Genomic DNA, 18,925 nt, shown 5'->3' with positions numbered 1-18,925 from the left:
ATGGGATACATATAAATTAATGGGGGACATGGAAGCCTATGATAGATATAAGTTGGTCTGTAACCAAGTCACAAAGGAGATTAGGCAGGCAAAGGCAGACTACGAAAAATCCTTGGCAAAGGATGCAAAGAAAAACAGAAAAGAGTTCTTTACATACTTGAACTCGAGAAGGAAAGGGATGAATCAGATTGGTCCACTGGATATTGATGGTTCAACAGTTGAGGATCCTGCTCAGGTGGCTAACAATCTAAACGAGTATTTTGCATCTACATTCACGCATGAGGAGTTATTCAGGAAGGAGAATGATGTAGGTAAAGTAAACATTGGCAGTGAGCTGGATGATTTTGTAATAACTGAGAGGAAAGTGGAGGAGAGATTGTTGAGGATAAACATAAAAAAGGAACCTGGGGTGGATGGGATCTATCCAGTTATATTAAAGGAGGCAGCAAAGGAAGTATGCAAACCCCTAGCCATAATTATGAGAGCTTCTTTGGACTCAGGGGAGGTACCCATAGACTGGAGATGTGCAAATGTAACCCCAATTCACAAAGGAGGATCAAAGGCTGACACAAGTAATTATAGACCTGTTAGTTTAACTTCTGTTCCAGGTAAATTAATGGAGGCACTGGTTAAAGAAGCACTGCAGGATCATCTAGACAAGAATTCAGTTATAGCTCAGACGCAGCATGGTTTTGTTAAGGGCAGGTCTTGCCTGACCAATTTGATTGGATACTATGATGTAGTCACAAAAGAACTGGATGCAGGGAATAACTTTGATATTATATATTTGGATCTTAGAAAGGCTTTTGATACTGTTGCACATGGAAGACTGCTGCACAAATTGGAGCAGTGTGGCATTGGAGGCAAATTGCTGCTATGGATAAGGGGATGGTTGAGTGGCAGAAGACAGAGAGTGGTAATCAATGGACACTGCTCAACGTGGACTAATGTTATTAGTGGAGTTCCTCAAGGTTCAGTGTTGGGTCCGTTGTTGTTTTCGGTGTTTATGAATGATATTGATGATGGGATATCAAGTTTAATGTCCAAGTTTGCAGATGATACAAAGGTTGGCAGGGTCGTCAAAGACACTACTGACGCTATGCTGCTGCAACAGGATCTGGAAAGGTTGAACAGATGGGCTGAGAGGTGGCAAATGAAGTTTAACATTGACAAATGTAAAGTACTGCATATGGGAAACAGTAACCCCAGAGCAACGTATCAACTCTGCGGTACCACACTGACAGTGGTGGAGAATGAAAAGGACCTGGGGGTAATTGTGCAGGGAGATATGAAGTTCTCTGAGCAGTGCAGACGAGCTGCAAGAGTAGCTCATGGTGTCTTGTCAATGATATACAGGAATTTTTCTAGCAGGGATAAGGAGGTGATTATTCCCTTGTATAAGGCAATGGTTAGGCCACATCTTGAGTACTGTATACAGGTCTGGAGGCCTCATTTCAAGAAGGATGTAGAGCTGCTGGAACGGGTACAGAGAAGGGCAACAAGATTAGTAAATGGAACAAAGGGTTGCTCTTACGAAGAAAGGCTTAAGTTTTGCAAATTACAGAGTCTGGAGACTAGGCACCGGCGAGGTGATCTGATAGAGGTGTATAAGGCCTTGAATGGTTTGAGCATGCTCAATGCCAATGGGATTCTTCATCTTTCTCAGAATAATCACCTCAGAGGGCATAAATTCAAATTGAGGAAGGACGGATGTCGGATAGATGTGCGGAAATTTGCCTTTGGCCAGCGGGTGGTTGGTTGGTGGAACCGACTTCCATCACTTGTTGTTGAAGTTGATAGCCTAAACAAATTTAAAGCTCAACTGGACAGGTATTTCGAACGAACGGAGGGGTGAAATGGGAGAGGGTTTTTTTTTTTTTTTTTTTTTTTTGGGCTGATGCTGAATAAGCTTGCTTTCTTGCATTGTATGCCTCTACTAATGCTAATGCACTCTATAACTATCGTATTGGTGGCATAACTATGCCAATGCAGTGCATTGGGGCCCACTGCCCTCCTGTCCGAAACAGAAAAAAATTTAATTGAGTAAAAATGTAAGTTTTTACTCAATAAAATTTACTATGTCTATGAACAAAAATTTTTTTTTCATGACTGTTAGCACTTCCAGGGCAATTTTTAATGATTTTTTTATTTTTACCAAAACAGATATTTTCATGGGGGATCTACACTGAACTCTGCATTGGGCCCACTTTTTTTCTAGTTACAACATTCTATGTTATGCTATTTTTTTCTGCTATATTTGACCAGCCTCCTTCCTGCAATATTTTCTTAATGGTATGCATGCATTCATGGCTTATGTTACTTTTGCTTAAAGCTATTCTCATAATTCAAGTGTATTTGCCCTCACCTCTGAAATCCACCAAATTAGTAGATGCCTTAAACCATCCAAGTCCCCTCTTCTGAAATTAAAATGTGTGTGCCTTTATCTTTAACTACTGCAGCATCCTTCTCCATCTTCCAACTGACAACTGTATGAACATTACCTGCCAATGGTTCTTGTATTTTAAGCCATACCCCCTGGGGGCTCACATCTGGCGAGTATGGGCTTGGCAAACTCAGGGTCCTGAGCTGGACATCATCATTCTTCTCTTTCTTGCTTTTTTGGTGATTCCCTTCTGCTTATAACTCTTCCCCCCCTTTCAGGGTAATGTGGGAATTGTTTTTTGGCTGGTGCAGCATAAGCCTCAAGCTTCCTTGCACCATATGGCTAATAATAATAATAATAATAATAAAAGTCACATTTTAACCACTGAATATAACATCCTTGATCCAGCCTATGGATCAGGGGGTTCTGGAATGTCCAAAGAGATGACATAAGCAAAAGGTTTTTTTTTTTTAGTTCAATTTTGGGAAAAACAAAAGACACCAATATAGGTCTTATAGAATCATTAAAAGTCATCAACATCAAAGATGTGTTTACAACATAGCAATAGCATGGAACAAAATTCCAAGTTCAACTACTAAATCTTGGAGAGAAGTTTGGCCCAAGGCTGACATCACAAATGAACCTGAACTACAATAAGGAAATGAAGAACATAGTTTATTAACTGATTTGAGGCAACTGAAGGTTCCAAAGATTTATAGGAAGAAATACAATAGAGTCAACATTTCCAATGAAGTGTCACCAATTTTTCAGAAAATTAAATTATGATAATGCAGAAATAATATACACCACAGCAGAAACAGATAGATGCCAAAAATGTTCTAGATACAGATTTATATTATATTGAATAACAGAGTGATTCAACAGTAAGTGGTGTAATATTTATTAAAAAAAAATGTCATTTCACCATTATGTAAATGAAATTCTTAAGGTACATATGTGCACTTTTCTATGATTCCCTACTTTATTTATCCCAAGCACATTGGATAAGAGGACTTCTACTGTGTGCTAGTGAATGGTTGTCAATGGAATAATTCCACTGACAATTGATCTGCATTTGAAAACTCAACTTTACCACTATATACATTTCTGCTATGCCATTCTTTGAGCATGTTGCACATTTAGTTATGGTGTGTGTGACTAATTTTTATTGTAATTTTTTTCCAGTAAAATGTGAAAAATATTTTCAGATTTTACTGGAAACAAGTTTTTCAACCAACTGGTTGGAAAACATTCTTGAATCCTAGTGAATTTTGCAAGAACTGTTTTTGCACAATTCAAACTTTATTCTGTCTAGCCTGCATATTTTTGTGTCCATTTCTCTAAAATATTTTTCATATTCAAGTCTTTCTGTACAATATAATGGAATTGTTCAGCAATATTCTTAACATATTTGCTGAACAAATGCCTTTGCTAAGTATTATAATATGATGACCTTTCAAAATAAGATCATGAACAGCATCAATATTTTCTGTGATTGACACAGTCAAGGACCATCCAAACCAGAGTTCATATTTCATGCCTACAACCCCTTTTGAATTCAGAAAGCCAATTCTTGATGGTATATGATGGACAAAAATCATATCCTTGTGAATTTGCTTACTTGATGGCTCTTTCCAAAAGGTTTTATTACGGCAAGATATCTTCTTGTTTAATAATGAAACACATTATTATTACTTAATCTTATTATGATATTCTGCAAATGGCATAATGCTAACTATCTCTGACCTGCATCATACCATTTGCAAATATATCACAATCCTCCTACTGTTATTATTTCATCATAATTGTTTGTGCCAATCTTTAACTCTGAATTCTTATCTTACCACAATTTAGAGTCAAAAACCAACACATTTTTCTATACTCGCACACCTTTCAATGTCTACTGTTCCATAATATGCTTATGAAGATGTTTTTAGTAGTTTTTATATTAAATTTAATACATGAGTAGATTGTTTTTCTATACAGGGTGTCTCAAAAATATTGGTACAAACGTTTAAGGGAGGTACGTAACTTCTAAAGGAATGTGAATCGCATAGGAACCCATAACCGGAAACGCCACCGTAAGTTGGTACACTGCGCTGTTCATCAGTTCGCAAGAGGGAAAATTTCTGGTTTACTCATTCAAGCAGTAGTCGCCGCACGAAGAGCATGCATCGATATACGAACTGTGAGCTGGCAGACATGCACCTAGTGTATGGATTAGCAGAGGGAAATGGACGAGCCACTCAACGAATTTATGGAGAACGCTTCCCAGACAGACATGTACTGGACCACCATTTGTTTGCACGCGTGCATCAAAATTTGTGCGATTATGAGTCATTTAGAGGTAACAGGAGTAGTGCGGACAGACCACGTTCGATGCAAATTCCCACCATGGAAGAAATGTGTTGAATGCCGTCCAGAATAATCCTACTACCAACACACGTGCCATTGCCTCTGCCTTAGGAGTGTCTCGTTACAGTGTACAGCATGTCTGGCACGACGATTCCTTACACCCCTTTCATCTCCAAAGGGTTCAGTTACTGCTCCCCCAAGATCATCCTGCACGTGTGGCTTTTGCGCAGTGGTTTCTCCAAGAAAGTGTTCAAGACTTGAATTTTTCAGCCTATGTTTTGTTCACGGATGAGGCTTATTTCACTCAGGAAGGCTTATTCAATCAGCACAATGCTCATATGTGGGCTCATGACAACCCACACGGTGTGCACCCCCATGCGGCACAACATCGCTTTGCAATAAATGTGTGGGCAGGTATGGTCAGTGACTGCTTTGTCAGCCCATACCTGTTACCATCCCGCATGAACTGCGCTAAATACCGGATCTTTCTTGAACAAGTTCTACCAGGGTTACTTGACGATGTTCCAGCAAATGTGAGACGCAACATTTGGTTTCAACATGATGGGGCGCCTGTCCATTATGGAAGGTGTGTTCGTGACCATTTGAACAGGCGTTTTGGGCGTTGATGGATTGGCCGTGGTGGACCCGTTGCCTGGCCCCCACGCTCACCTGATTTATCGAGCTTTGATTTCTTTCTGTTGGGGCCCTCAAATCTATCGTGTATGAATCGCCTGTGGAGACAGAAATGGATCTCGTGGCGAGACTCGTCTGCGATGCTGCTACTGTCAAAGAAACTCCAGGTGTGTTCGATCGTGTCCGCCAATCCATGCTGTGTCGGTGTCACACATGCATTGCGTCTCATGGTGGAACCTTCGAGCATCTGTTGTAACATCATGAAATGCATCCATCTCGTACTCCATTGTTAATATTATGTCAAATAAATGTTTGCCACTAATTACTGTCTTGTGTCATTTCTGCTTCTTGTGCCTCTGCTACTACTTTCCCATGACGTTTCTGGTTATGGGTTCCTATGCGATTCACATCCCTTTAGATGTTACCTACCTCCCCTAAACGTTTGTACCAATATTTTTGAGACATCCTGTATAAATAAATCATTTAAACAAAATAAAAATAGAAATCTTTACCATTTTCCTTACCTGAGTAGCACAAAGCAAGTTGGTGCACTGGGAGTGTGCCTACAATATCCAAAAGTCCACTTACTATCGATACTCGTCAAGACAAAAGAAAAGTGCTGCACTGTACTGCTACAAAGAAAAAAAAATATTTTCAAAAACATGCGCATGCACACACTTTTTTTGTGTGTTAAAGTGTAATATAATTATATTGCAGTTGCTCAAATATTTTAATTTATGTATGCATGTCTATATATATATACATATATATATATACACCTAATTCTGTTTTTACACGATAGATACGTTCCTGAAAAATACGTGTAAAAAAATTCGTGTAAAAAAAGACATTGTATTTATGGAAGAAAAGAAGATTGGTTCCGGATCTAAAAAAATCAGTAAAAATAATTAAAAAAAAAACACAAAATATTCGTTTTAAGCTTATTATTTTATTTCAACAAAATACACATGTAATAATATGTAATTAAAATGTACTAAAATAAATTTGTATGCATATGAAATGAAAAAAAATTCTTCATGAACAAAAAAAATCTGTTTTACATATAACAAGATTTTATTCATTTTCCACTTTCTGATAATAAACGGCGCATACGTTTGCGTACGACTGGAATATCACTGCCATCACTAGAAATGTTGTGGACATCGTCTTCTTCCTCTATTAATGAAATTCTTTCTGTGATCTCTTCAGCAAAATCAGCACGAATCTCCTCTGGTGCTGATGTTTCACCGGTTTTACGAACGAATTCAGTTATTAATCGTTGTGTTCGTGTTTTGGTTAGTCCGTTATATAATTCTCTGTAAGAGGCTGTCAACAACTTCAGTTCGCGTTGAAACTTCCCAGCGCGTTCCTCATTAGGGTCATGTTTGACAAAATGATTACCTAATTTTCTAGCCAGTTCCAGACCTTCTTTTATTAAATCTGCATTTAGAACAGAATCATTTTCTTCATTATCACTACGTTCTGTGGGATAAGGAGTCCCAAGGACAACCTCTAATATTTCATCTTCGCTTAGGGCTTTGTCGGTTAACAATTCATCAATATCTTCAAACGATAGATCATCGAATCCTTCTCCACCAATTTTGTGTGCCATTGTAATGATGTTGGGAAATTCGGTCGTATTAGGGATGATGGGATCTTTGCTTTTTACACATTGTGGCCAAACCGCTTTCCAACACGCATTTAAAGTTGCTGGTTTTAATTCAGTTAACGCTAATCCAACTTGATTGATACAATCCATAATTGAGAATTTCTTCCACACATCAATGACTGTTAGTGTTTCATCATTCAGTTTGTCCAAAACGTGTTGGAATGTTCGTTTTACGTAATATGTTTTAATTGTCGCAATTATACCTTGGTCTAGCGGTTGTATCAAAGATGTAGTATTAGGTGGCAGAAATAAAATTTGTACATTTGGGTGTTCCAAGACAGGATGGCCGGGTGCATTGTCAAGAATCAGAAGAACTTTAAATTCGAGACCTTTCAAATTCATATAACGTCTGACTTCTGGGACGAAACATTTGTTGAACCATTCTGTAAAAATAGTAGTGGTCACCCAGGCCTTCTTGTTTGCCATCCAGTGAACAGGCAATTTATTGATATCTACACCTTTCATTGAACGTGGGTTTAGGGCTCGATTTACCAGCAGTGGTTTCAACATACGATCTCCTGAAGCGTTGGAGGAAAATAATAAGGTCACACGATCCTTAGCTACCTTAAAACCACCAGCAGTTTTCTGCGATTTGGCTACATACGTTCTGTTCGGCATTCGTTTCCAGAAGAAACCAGTTTCATCTGCATTCCACACTTGATCAGGAGTGTATCCTCCATCTTCAATAATTTTTGCAAGTTCCTGCGGGAATACTTTAGCAGCCGATTCATCTGCAGATGCAGTTTCACCTTTAATTTTTATATTATGAAGAGCATTCCTTTTAAGAAACCCTGTCATCCAACCTGTACTCGCAGAAAATTCATACTTTCTGTTTAACTGAGATGAAGTGCTTGGCTCCTTTTCTTTAATCTGTCTGTAAATTCTTAGTGCTGTTTGCTTGATGGCATTTCCATCTACTGGTACTCTTTTTTGTGACTGATCTTCTATCCACATTACCAGGGCCTTTTCCATTTTTTCCTTGACAATATCTCTTGTATATGATGATGAATTAACACTTACTTTTGTTCCAGAACATACCGACTTCCTAATTGCAGCTTCATTTTTCTTAATAGTTCTTACGGTAGCTTCATGTACACCAAAATGCCTTCCTACAGACGTAGCCCCTTGTCCAGTTGCAAGACGATCTAAAATTTGAATTTTAAGTTCCAAAGAAATCGCTTTCCTTTTCATTTTGGTAATAGGCAAATTATTCGACATTATATAAGGGCTACCGAAAAATATCTCAGTTATAATTAATAAAAAAAGGTATGAAAATTTTGTAAACTTACAATTTATTGACTATCGGCAAAATTAATAAATTTATATGTGCACAAATTTCACTAAAGATTCTTTCACTTTGAAATAGAGCTTACTACTACATGTCTGCTGAAGATACAATGCACGAATACCGTAGATGTGCACAAAATTAATAAAAACGTTGATGATTCATAGATACATAGACGTAAACATTGGTAAGCAAAAGCACGCGTTTCAAAACGCAAACACTAGCTGTTATCCAATCTATTGATGCGTGTAATATAGAAATGATACTAATATGCCACAAATAAAAAAAAAATTTCTTAGAATTTAGGCAAAAAAAAATTCATAGAAATCGTGTTAAATCAAAATGACTCGCGTAAAAAGAGAATGAAATATTTATTTTGAATTCGTGTTAAACCAAATTTGTGTAAAAAAAGTTCGTGCAAAAACAGAATTAGGTGTATATATATACAGGCTTGTTAAAATTAAAGTATCCCTATGTAGAGTGAGTTCTAAGGCTCGTACTGAAGAGAAATTTGGACAACAGGTACAATAAAGAATGCACTCGCCATTTATTGGGGAAAAAAAATTAGTTACAAAATTTGTCACTATATGGCACTGTGGCAATACAAATCACTTGAACAGCGCTACAATTATTCAATGTGTCCTCCATTTTGGTCAACAACAGTTTCTATTTGAATAACAGCATTTTCTACAGCAGAACATAACATGTTAACTGGAATAGCCAGCACATGACGTCTAATGCTGTCCTTCAAGATCTGCCAGAGTTTGACATCCTTTCCGATACACCTGGTTTTTCAAAAAACCCCACAACCAGAAGTTGCATGGTGTGAGGTCCGATGATTGGGGTGGCCAAGATGTCTGGAAACAACGGCTGATGACCCATTTGTCTGTGAAGTGTTACCTTAGCAATCTTTGGACAACAGTGGATGTGGGGTGGCACACCATCTTGCATGAATATGATATACTGAAGGCACCCACGTTGTTGCAGCTCTGGTATTGCGAAATTTGCCAACATTTCATAATATTGCTGTCCAGTGACGGAAAAGGTGCAGGGTCCAGTCGGTGTTATCTGCTCAAAAAAATATGGCCCAATCATGAATGTGGCTGTAAATCCACACCACACTGTCACTTTTAGAGAATGCAACGGGACTTCTTGGATAACTAGAGGGTTTTCTGTTGCCCAAATGTGACAGTTGTGCGTATTCACTTGTCCATTTAAGCAGAAGTGGGCTCCATCACTCCAAAGGATGTTCCATGGCCAAGTGATATCCACTGTCATTCGTGCCAGAAACTGAAGTGCGTAGGTGAAACAAATATCTGCATCACCATGCTTTAGCTGCTGTAGCATATGCATCTTGTAAGGACAATACCGCAACACCTGATGCATTACTAGCCTTACAGTGGAATACGGCATGTCCACTTCACAAGAAACAACTGGTACACTTGCACTGCCACATGAAGATTGACTTGATAAATCCACGACAGTCATAGCCACATCTTCAACACAAGAGGAGTCCACTCGTTTTCGACCTCTACCTGGTTGAACACCAAGATGTCCTGTCACTTCAAATCTCGCAATCATTTTGTGGACAGCACAAACAGTCATAGGTCCATGCCTTATGCACTTCTGACGCCGGAATTCTCTGATAGCCGCAGCTGCATTGTTGCTATTCTGATAGTACAACTTCACTAATAGCACCTTTTCCTGCAACGTTGTTGGCATTGCTGCTGTAGTGCAGGCAAACATCTACTGTATGATTTTGAAGAGACTGCTTTGCTTTTATACAGTACAGTAGAGCTGAGTAGTGGTACTGTGGCAATAACTTACGATTATGCAAATAACTTACGTTATTTGCATAATCGTAACTAAGATAGTTACATGCCATACAGTGACAAACTTTGTAACTAATTTTTTTTCCCCAATAAATGGCGAGTGCATTTTTTATTGTACCTGTTGTCCAAATTCCTCTTCGGTACGAGCCTTAGAACTCGCTGCAGAGCCCTCTAGATAGGGATACTTCAATTTTAACAACCCTGTATATATATACATGCACATACATGAAAATATTTCAGCAACTGCAATTAAAGTGTAATACGTACCTAACTGAAAATTGCAATATGCAAATTAATATTAGTTTTAATATACATAACATATGTTTAGGATATGGAAAATGTTTAAACCATACTGATAATCAATAATTATGAATGTCGATAAAAAATATCTTTAGGTGAACCTTCCATTATTCATAAGACATTAAAATGTCATAATCATAAAACTAGATACATCAACACAATAGGTCATAAGAGCAAAGATTTTGAGAATTTTATTCTCAAAAGTGAACAGAACAGTTTGTCATCAGTACTTGTAGATTTATTACTGTTTGGAATATATTAAAGATAATTGCAGGTTATGATATTTTGAACTACACATTTTACTGGTTTAATTGTTTGTTACCTTTGTATAGTATTTTGTTTAATTACAAATTAGGTATCTTCAAAAAAGTAGAATATTTTCTGACTGTCTGAATTAAGTATATTTAAAAATTTTCCGGTCAACACAATTTCATAAATATGTGAATAACAGACATGAAACAATCCCGAATAAAGATCCTGAAAGGAAGCAACAAGTATCTCAGTCTATATGCACTTGACTTCATAGAATCATTTTATAAATTGCTTTTTTATACTATTGTGTTCAAGTGCATGCACATGCAATGAATTTTACAAAAAAAAAAGGTGCTTTTCCTACTTACACAATTTGCATTTTGAGTTTGCAAAGCCAAAATAAAAAATCGAACCCCAAGACCTGCAGGAAGAAAAAGCAAGAGCATCTTCCCAAAAAAAAAATATATAAAAAATATTATAGTAAAAAAAAAAAAAGTTTAATAGTAGAAATTTACTCAGAAGATCAATATAAAAGTTTAAATTTGTCAGAGCCAAATACAAATCAGTGTGTCAGAAAACAAACAAAACTGTCAGCCTACAGTGAGCAGTAACATCACTGCTCAAAGCTTAAATGGCAACGAAGAGAAACTTTCAGAACTGCTGATATATCATAATAGCAGGTATCACAGAAATCAAGGCAATAAATACAAGGGATATGCAGCTTTACAATAATTAAAAACTATTATTCTGAAAGTAAAATACAGTATAAGGAAGATATAGCAATAACTTTTAGAACTAATTTGGAAGAAAATTTACTTGGTATAAAAGATTAGAGATTTAAATTATAGATGAAAAGACAACTAACTCTACGGAAATATTTTAGCAAAATCTGAAGTAAAAGATAAACCTATCAATAATGATAAAAAGCTAATAGAGCTTTTGTGCAAGAGTATAAGGTTAGATTTAAAGTGATCAAGTGATCATTATTTTGTATTGAGCATAAAAATGGTAATTAGTGCCAAAATAAGAGGTACTGAAAAGCTCTCAATCTGCAAACATTAAGTACACACTATGCTCCAAAAAGTACATAGATACCCCTCTTTTCAGTCCATCAGAACTTTTTGGATAAACAAACAAGCCATACAACTTAGTTGTTCTAGTCATGTAGAGCCAAGATGACTGATTTCGAGACGGGTGTTACTGTTGAATATTACGTTACTGGATCATTGATTCATGTAACTGCTGACAGCATATGCCATCCAAAGTCAACACATGGTGATGGTATTATGAAATTGAAGCATAATGGTACTCTACCAGCAAGTAATATACAGGAAGACTGCTATACATTCACTATACATACTATGCAAAACATCACCAAGAGTTTAAGACAGGGGTTTGGGTCTGAACAAATACATCAAGCTCCACAGCCTGTATTTTCATGGAAGAATAAAGTGCAACAATGTGGGCTTAGCTGAAATTGGAGAAATTTTTTTGGAATTCAGATCCAGAATCAAGTTTGTTATTGTTATTTGTTTGTTTGTTATTTTGGTTTTTAAGTGCATTAGCAACTAAAGCCATATTGCTCCAGGAATATGCAGTGGTCATTCCCTGACCTTTCTGCATCCTCCGTATTTGGTGGTGACAGGCTCAAACTCCGGTCTAATCAAGAAGCGTGTGATACGCACTGCTGCTCCTTCCCACCTGGCTACGGAGGCACCCCAGAATCAAGTAATACATATATAAATGTAAAGAATATCACAGTATATAAAAAATGGTGAATATTTTTTATATTTTTTACAATTTTCCTCTCTCTCTCACACACGCAAACCATCGATCTTGATTTTATTTTACATTAATCTCACTCTAATGTTTGTCTATCAAAAAGGAAAACAATAATTAAAACATTTGTGAACACAGTTTTTCAATGTTTACAAAAATTCCAAATCCATGAAAAAAATTCACTCCAAGCAGCCCACATACTATCCAGAAACTCACAAAAGTGGCACTTGTAGAATATATAATAGAAGGAAATTTTTGATAAATCCAACTATAAATCAATATGACTAAGCTAGTAAGCAGTCGGGCGCCTCTGTAGCCAGGTGGGAAGGAGCAGCAGTGCAGAGCACACGCTTCTTGATTAGACAGGGGTTCGAGCCCGCCACCACCAAATACGGAGGAATGCTGAAAGGGATATGCGATGGTCAAGGAATGACCATCGCATATCCCGGAGCAATATGGCCTTAGTTGCTAATGCTCCTAAAAACCAAATAACAAACAAACAACAACAGTAAGCAGTCCTACACACTTTGTTGATCCTGGTTGAAAATCCATTTATTTATCAACAAAACAAAGAAAAAATCACAGAAACATTTCATGATAATAAATAAAACAATTACCATGAAGGTGGAAAAATGTTGACATTTAGTTAATCTCAGAACTGGTTTGGAAAACTATTATTAGAGTTATCAAAAATTATAATATTTAGCTTGCTGATAAAAAATGGATAATAAAGTTAAAGTTAAAATAAAGTAAACAAATCACCAAAGCTTTGGTGATTTGTTTACTTTATTTTAACTTGTGCTTTAACTTGTTTCTATTAAGGATTTGTTTTACCCAAAAACCTATGTTATCCATTTTTTCTCGGCAAGCTAAATATTATTATAATGAATATTCCCGAGAAGAGGCCTATTCCAATTTGTAATAAAAAATGATAAGAGTAAAGTTAAAAAAAAATAATAATAGAGGAGAATGTTTTTTGTTTTTTTTCTGAAGTGTAAAGTAAATTTTTGATGAACTGCTAAATAAAGGAAGCAGAATACATCACTGAAGAAGAGAAGATTGATATGGAAAAAAAAAAAACACAGATACCATCTCTATTCCTAAGAAAAAATAGGAACTTCCTATTTTTCCTGTATGAAAAAGCAGCAGGTGTACACAAAATTATATACAAACATAACAGAACTGCTTTGCAGGATATTCTATAATCTTTTTGCATCAGTTTCTTAGATAACAGTCACAGGAAGTATGAAATGATTGCACTGTTGTTGTTTTAGATAATCAAGGCAATTTTTTCTCATTGCATTTCTGCTCATTACAACTTTTTTTTTTTTTTTTGTGGTAAGCTTCAAGTTTTGTAACAATATTAATCTGCTTTTACTGCAACCCAACTTCATATATTTCACAAAACTCACCTTCAGTTCTATTTGGTTTGATGAAAGAATGTAAAGAATGAGAAATTCTTTAACTGTTTTACATTCTTGCATCAAACCAAGTGGAACTGTACGTGAGTTTTGTAAAGTATATTACATGTGGCTGCAGTAAAGAAAGATTTGTCTATCATAACAGAAGGTAAAAATCTAGTCTTGTTAGTGAAAAAAAAGGTAGATAGTTTAACTTAATGAAGGTACAGAATTAGCAGAGATTAAGGCTTATGAAGCCTGGGGGGGGGGAAGACTAACAGATCTGACCCAATAAAAAGTTTTTATAAATATTGCAAAAAGAAAACTATACAAAATAATATTATTGTTATATAACAGAGAGCAAACATATGGTTGCTCTCTGTTGAATTTCTGGAAACAATGGCTAGTACTGAAAGGTCATTCAATAAATTTAAAATAATAAAAGATTACAAAAGGATTTCTGCAGAGCAAATCAGATTAAATAATTTCGCCATGCTAGCTATTGAACACATAAAATGGACCAAAATGGACCTGTAAGAATTAAATTCTGATTTTGCAAACGTAAGGGAAAGGAAGATGAATTTTTAAATAAGAATCAAATTTATAAATTAATCTAATTATAAAGTCATGGATTACTAAATTACTTATTTTTATGTGCCAACTTAAGTTTTTTTTTTTTTTTTTTTAAGTTTAGATTTTTTTAATATTACTTAAAATATTCATTATAAACAACATTTTCACAAGCAAGGTATTGTGTTTAGGGGTCCAAAAATTCTAGCTATGCCACTGACCACTGTACAAGTTTCTATACTATTGATAAATAGATTAACTATTGCTAAACAGTTAATCAAGAAAATTATATGCTGAATAGAAACACACCGACTGTACAAATTTTTATATTATTAATATGTTCACTGTCTTTGTGCATATATGCAGTCATTTTTAAGCAGTTAACCAATGAGTCTGTAAATTAAAGTCACATGAAATAAAACAAGTCTGCAAAGTGTTCAATCAGTGTGCCAATGTCTGGCTATTGTTTATAGACTTGGCACACAGTGTTTTTTTTTTTTTTTTTGTTGCTTGTGGTGATGTTAGTTTATGTACATGAATAAACTTTTTATAAAATTTTAAGATTTGCTCTCATTTATAGCTCAGCACAAAAGTAAGTATTCACTTTTAGCAATGTTCCAAACTTTTAATTTTCAAAAATTTTTTGGAATGCTGGGGACATTAGAACGTTAAATTATTTTTATTTTGCTTCCTTGCAAAAATTACAGCACAATGAATGAATTCTCTCACATTTAGGTGGCAGTGACTGCGTTAAACAGTTAAAAAAATTACATACTGAATAGGGATCGATGTATAATAATAGTTTATATTATTGGTCAGTTAAAAGAAATTATACATACTAAATAATGACCAAAGAAGTGGATAAATTACTCAGCTAATTTATAATTAGGCAATGCTTATGTGATCAATATGATGTTTAATCATAATATGCACAGGGTGTTTCAAAAGTATGTACACAGTTCTAGGATGTATTCTAGGTTCAAAATAAGAAAAATAAGCAACAAACATGTCTGATTCTGAAAAGTTACGAAGGTATGGCTGTTTGAATTTAAAACAATGGCTACGAATAATTCCAAATTGCAAAAAATAAATAAATAAATAAAATTTTAAAAATAATCAAATAATAAAAAATTAAGAATGCACAAACACATACCTAATAAAAATTTTATTCATACTAGGAACATGTCCACTTAATCTCTGTTTTTTTTGTTTGTTACTTTTGGTTTATTTACTTTTATCACAAAAAAATAATAAAATAAATAAGCAGACATGCCTAGTAAAATGTTTACTCATACTAGATACATGTTTGCATATCCTTATTCATCATTTTTTTTATCATTCAAAATTTCTTAACCATTTTTTAAAATTCAAATAGCCATAACCATTTTTTAAAATTTAAACAGCCAGAGCTTGACAATTATTCAGAATCATAAAATATACACCATAAGTTTTTTCACATACTACTGAAACACCCTATAAATTAACAATAATTTACATTTAACAATTATTAATGAAGTGGGAAAAGAAATTATATCTACTTTTTGAAATCAATAACACATTTTGAAAGTAAATGCAAATTAGAATGAACATAAAAATTTTGATCTGAAATGAAGTCCTTATATGTAAATCTAAACTTACTTGTTAAATTCACATGGATAGGCAAATTCTGGTAATGACTTAAGAATTTCCTAGAATGAAAAGTAAGTTAGTATTAGTACTAACTATATGCATACGTGCAAGTGCAAAATATTTGCTCAAGTATACAGGTTTTGTAGAGCATAATGCAAACCATGCTAATGTAATAATAAGAGTCACACTTCCTTCACCTATCCTGATGACCAATGACTCATATAACAGGATAGGAACCTCCTTCACCAGCTATGCAGAAAGAGGTTATTGTTCCATTATATAAGTCAATAGTGAGACTGCATTTTGAATACTGTGTTTAGGTCAGGAGGATTTAATTTAAAAAAGTTTCTTGAAAGAGTCCAAAAATGAGTGACTGGTTTGATGAGAAAAGGCAATAAGTATGTCCACATGAAAATAACCTAATACAGTTTGAAAAGTAAGCATCTCGGGAAGGTCAGACTGAGTTAACAGGACTTTCGAGGGGAAGCAAAATGAACAATTGAAATTTTAATAATGAAATGGAACAAATACAAAGTATTGTGGAAAACCTAAGAGAGTGGACTTCAGGAAGTTGGTTTGATCAGCATGTTATACAAGTAAAATGAACTCTCTCCACAGTTTATTCCATTAGTGGAAGGAAGACAGTCTCACAAAATTTATAGGGTAGCTGGATCAGTACCTTCTGGTGGTAATAAGAGCATAAGAATGTGTAGTGATGTACAAGTTAGTGCAATTGTATCATTTCTGTACACAGCCAACTACTTTAGTAGTTATAAATTGGCATCATTAAGTACATCTCGTATTGTGAAAACCTTCACAACAAGTTGCCATGTTATTGCACTACCTCGAATAAGTAATGCTTCACCATAGCATTAGCATATGATGCAAGAAAGCAAGCTTATGCAGTATCAGCCAAAAAAAAAAAAAAACCTCCCCCCCCCCATTTCATCTCTCCGTTCATTCCAAATACCTGTCCAGCCCAGCCTTATTTATTTTGGTGGAAGTCTGTTCCACCAACCACCTACCCGCTGGCTAAAGGCAAACTTCCGCACATCAACCCTACGTCCGTCTTTCCTCAATTTGAATTTATGCCCTCTCAGGCGATTATTCTGAGCAAGAGGAAGAATCCCATCCATTCACTAATCTTGTTGCTCTTCTCTGTACTCGCTCCAACAGCTCTACATCCTTCTTAAAATGAGGCCTCCAGACCTGTATACAGTACTCAAGGTGTGGCCTGACCATTGCCTTATACAAAGGGATAATCACCTCCTTATCCCTTCTAGAAAAATTCCTGTATATCATTGACAAGACACCATGAGCTACTCTTGCAGACCATCTGCATTGCTCAGAAAACTTCATATCTACCTACACCACCCAGGTCCTTTTTGTTCTCCACCACTGTCAGTGTAGTACCACAGAGTTGATACGTTACTCTGGGGTTACTGCTTCCCATATGTAGTACTTTACATTTTTCAATGTTAAACTTCATTTGCCACCTCTCAGCCTATCTGCTCAACTCTTCTAGACCCTGTTGCAGCAGCGTACTGTCATTAGTGTCCTTAACAACCCTGCCAACCTTTGTATCGTCTGCAACAATATAAGTAACAATAGAAGACTATTGTTACTTATTCTCAGCGGACACCATCACCCATACGGCACTGCTTCAGAGCTTACTGGCCCCCCACCAGTGGGCGGGCAGGCACCCGGTGTTGCAACGATGACAACCCAGTTGTGAAGCACAACTCCACAATATGAGAGATGGCCATGGTGTGAAGCAATCTAGACTACAGAACAGTTTATGGCTAAAGCTTCAGATTACGTAGGGAGTTAACTGTTAACTGGGTTTTCACAATATGAGATATACTTAATGATGCCAATTTATAACTACTAAAGTAGTTGGCTACTTATAGAAATGATGCAATTGCACTAACTTGTAAGTCAGTTAACTCCCTACGTAACCTGAGGCTTCAGCCCCTAAACCACTCTGCAGTCCAAACCACTCCACAGGCATCTCCCACATTGTGGAGCTATACTTCACAACCGGGCTGTCATCACTGCAACACCAGGGCACCCGCCCGCCCATCCACCCACCGATGAGGAGCCAATAAGCTCCAAAACGGGTGCCATATGGGCGACGGCATCCGCTGAGAATAAACAACAATAGTCTTCTCCTATGGTTAAGCATTACTTATTCGAGGTAGTGCAATATCATGGCAACTTGTGAAGGTTTTCACAATATGAGATATACTTAAATGATGCCAATTTATAACTACTAAAGTAGTTGGCTACGTATGGAAATGATGCAATTGCACTAACTTGTACGTCAGTTAACTCCTACATAACCTGAGGCTTTAGCACTAAACTATTCTGTAGTCTGAATGTGTAGCACAACTCAGCAATTGCTTCCTCGCATATTTTTTGAAAATGAAAAGTTAAAAGTAAAAATAAAAACTGAAAAACTTATTTTAAAATTTTCTTTTCATTATGGGTAAAGTGTGACTCTCATCATTCCATTCAAATTTTTCCAAAACTTAAACAACAGTCAAAATAGAGCATAATCATTCTACAAACTTAGTTCCTCTTAAACGAATACTACAGACTTGTCAGTAAACAGAAAATGACAATTTCATTAATGATAAAATGACAATGGCTACCCATGCACAATCAGCAAAAACTATATACTTGTCAAGAGTGAAATCATGGATGAAATGTCATTTGCTGGTCAAAGGGGATTAAGTTCCCTCCAATACAGCAATACTGGGACTGGTTACAGGGCAAGAAATATGCATTCCAAGAGCATGCTAAGCATACTCTAAAGGTGTGAAGTTGAGAGATTGC

At 35.9% G+C, this 18,925-nt stretch overlaps 1 protein-coding gene across 1 annotated transcript in view; it reads right to left on the bottom strand.

The window, feature by feature from the left end:
• Positions 1-18,925, bottom strand: part of LOC150087918 (DENN domain-containing protein 1B-like) — a 209,695-nt gene that overhangs the window by 78,956 nt on the left and 111,814 nt on the right. The window contains exons 3-4 of the mRNA XM_090369963.1: positions 16,097-16,146; positions 5,896-6,003 (exon numbers count right to left, since the gene is read on the bottom strand). Of these exons, the coding sequence (XP_090226089.1) occupies positions 5,896-6,003; positions 16,097-16,146 (158 nt within the window). The remainder of the gene's footprint in view (positions 1-5,895; positions 6,004-16,096; positions 16,147-18,925) is intronic.

Source organism: Mastigoproctus giganteus, chromosome 3 (genome assembly GCF_048544385.1).
Source record: "Mastigoproctus giganteus isolate SK-2022 chromosome 3, ASM4854438v1, whole genome shotgun sequence".
Classification (NCBI taxonomy): domain Eukaryota; kingdom Metazoa; phylum Arthropoda; class Arachnida; order Uropygi; family Thelyphonidae; genus Mastigoproctus; species Mastigoproctus giganteus.
The sequence above is the reverse complement of the archived record's forward strand: the minus strand, read 5'-3'. Positions and strand labels throughout refer to the sequence as shown.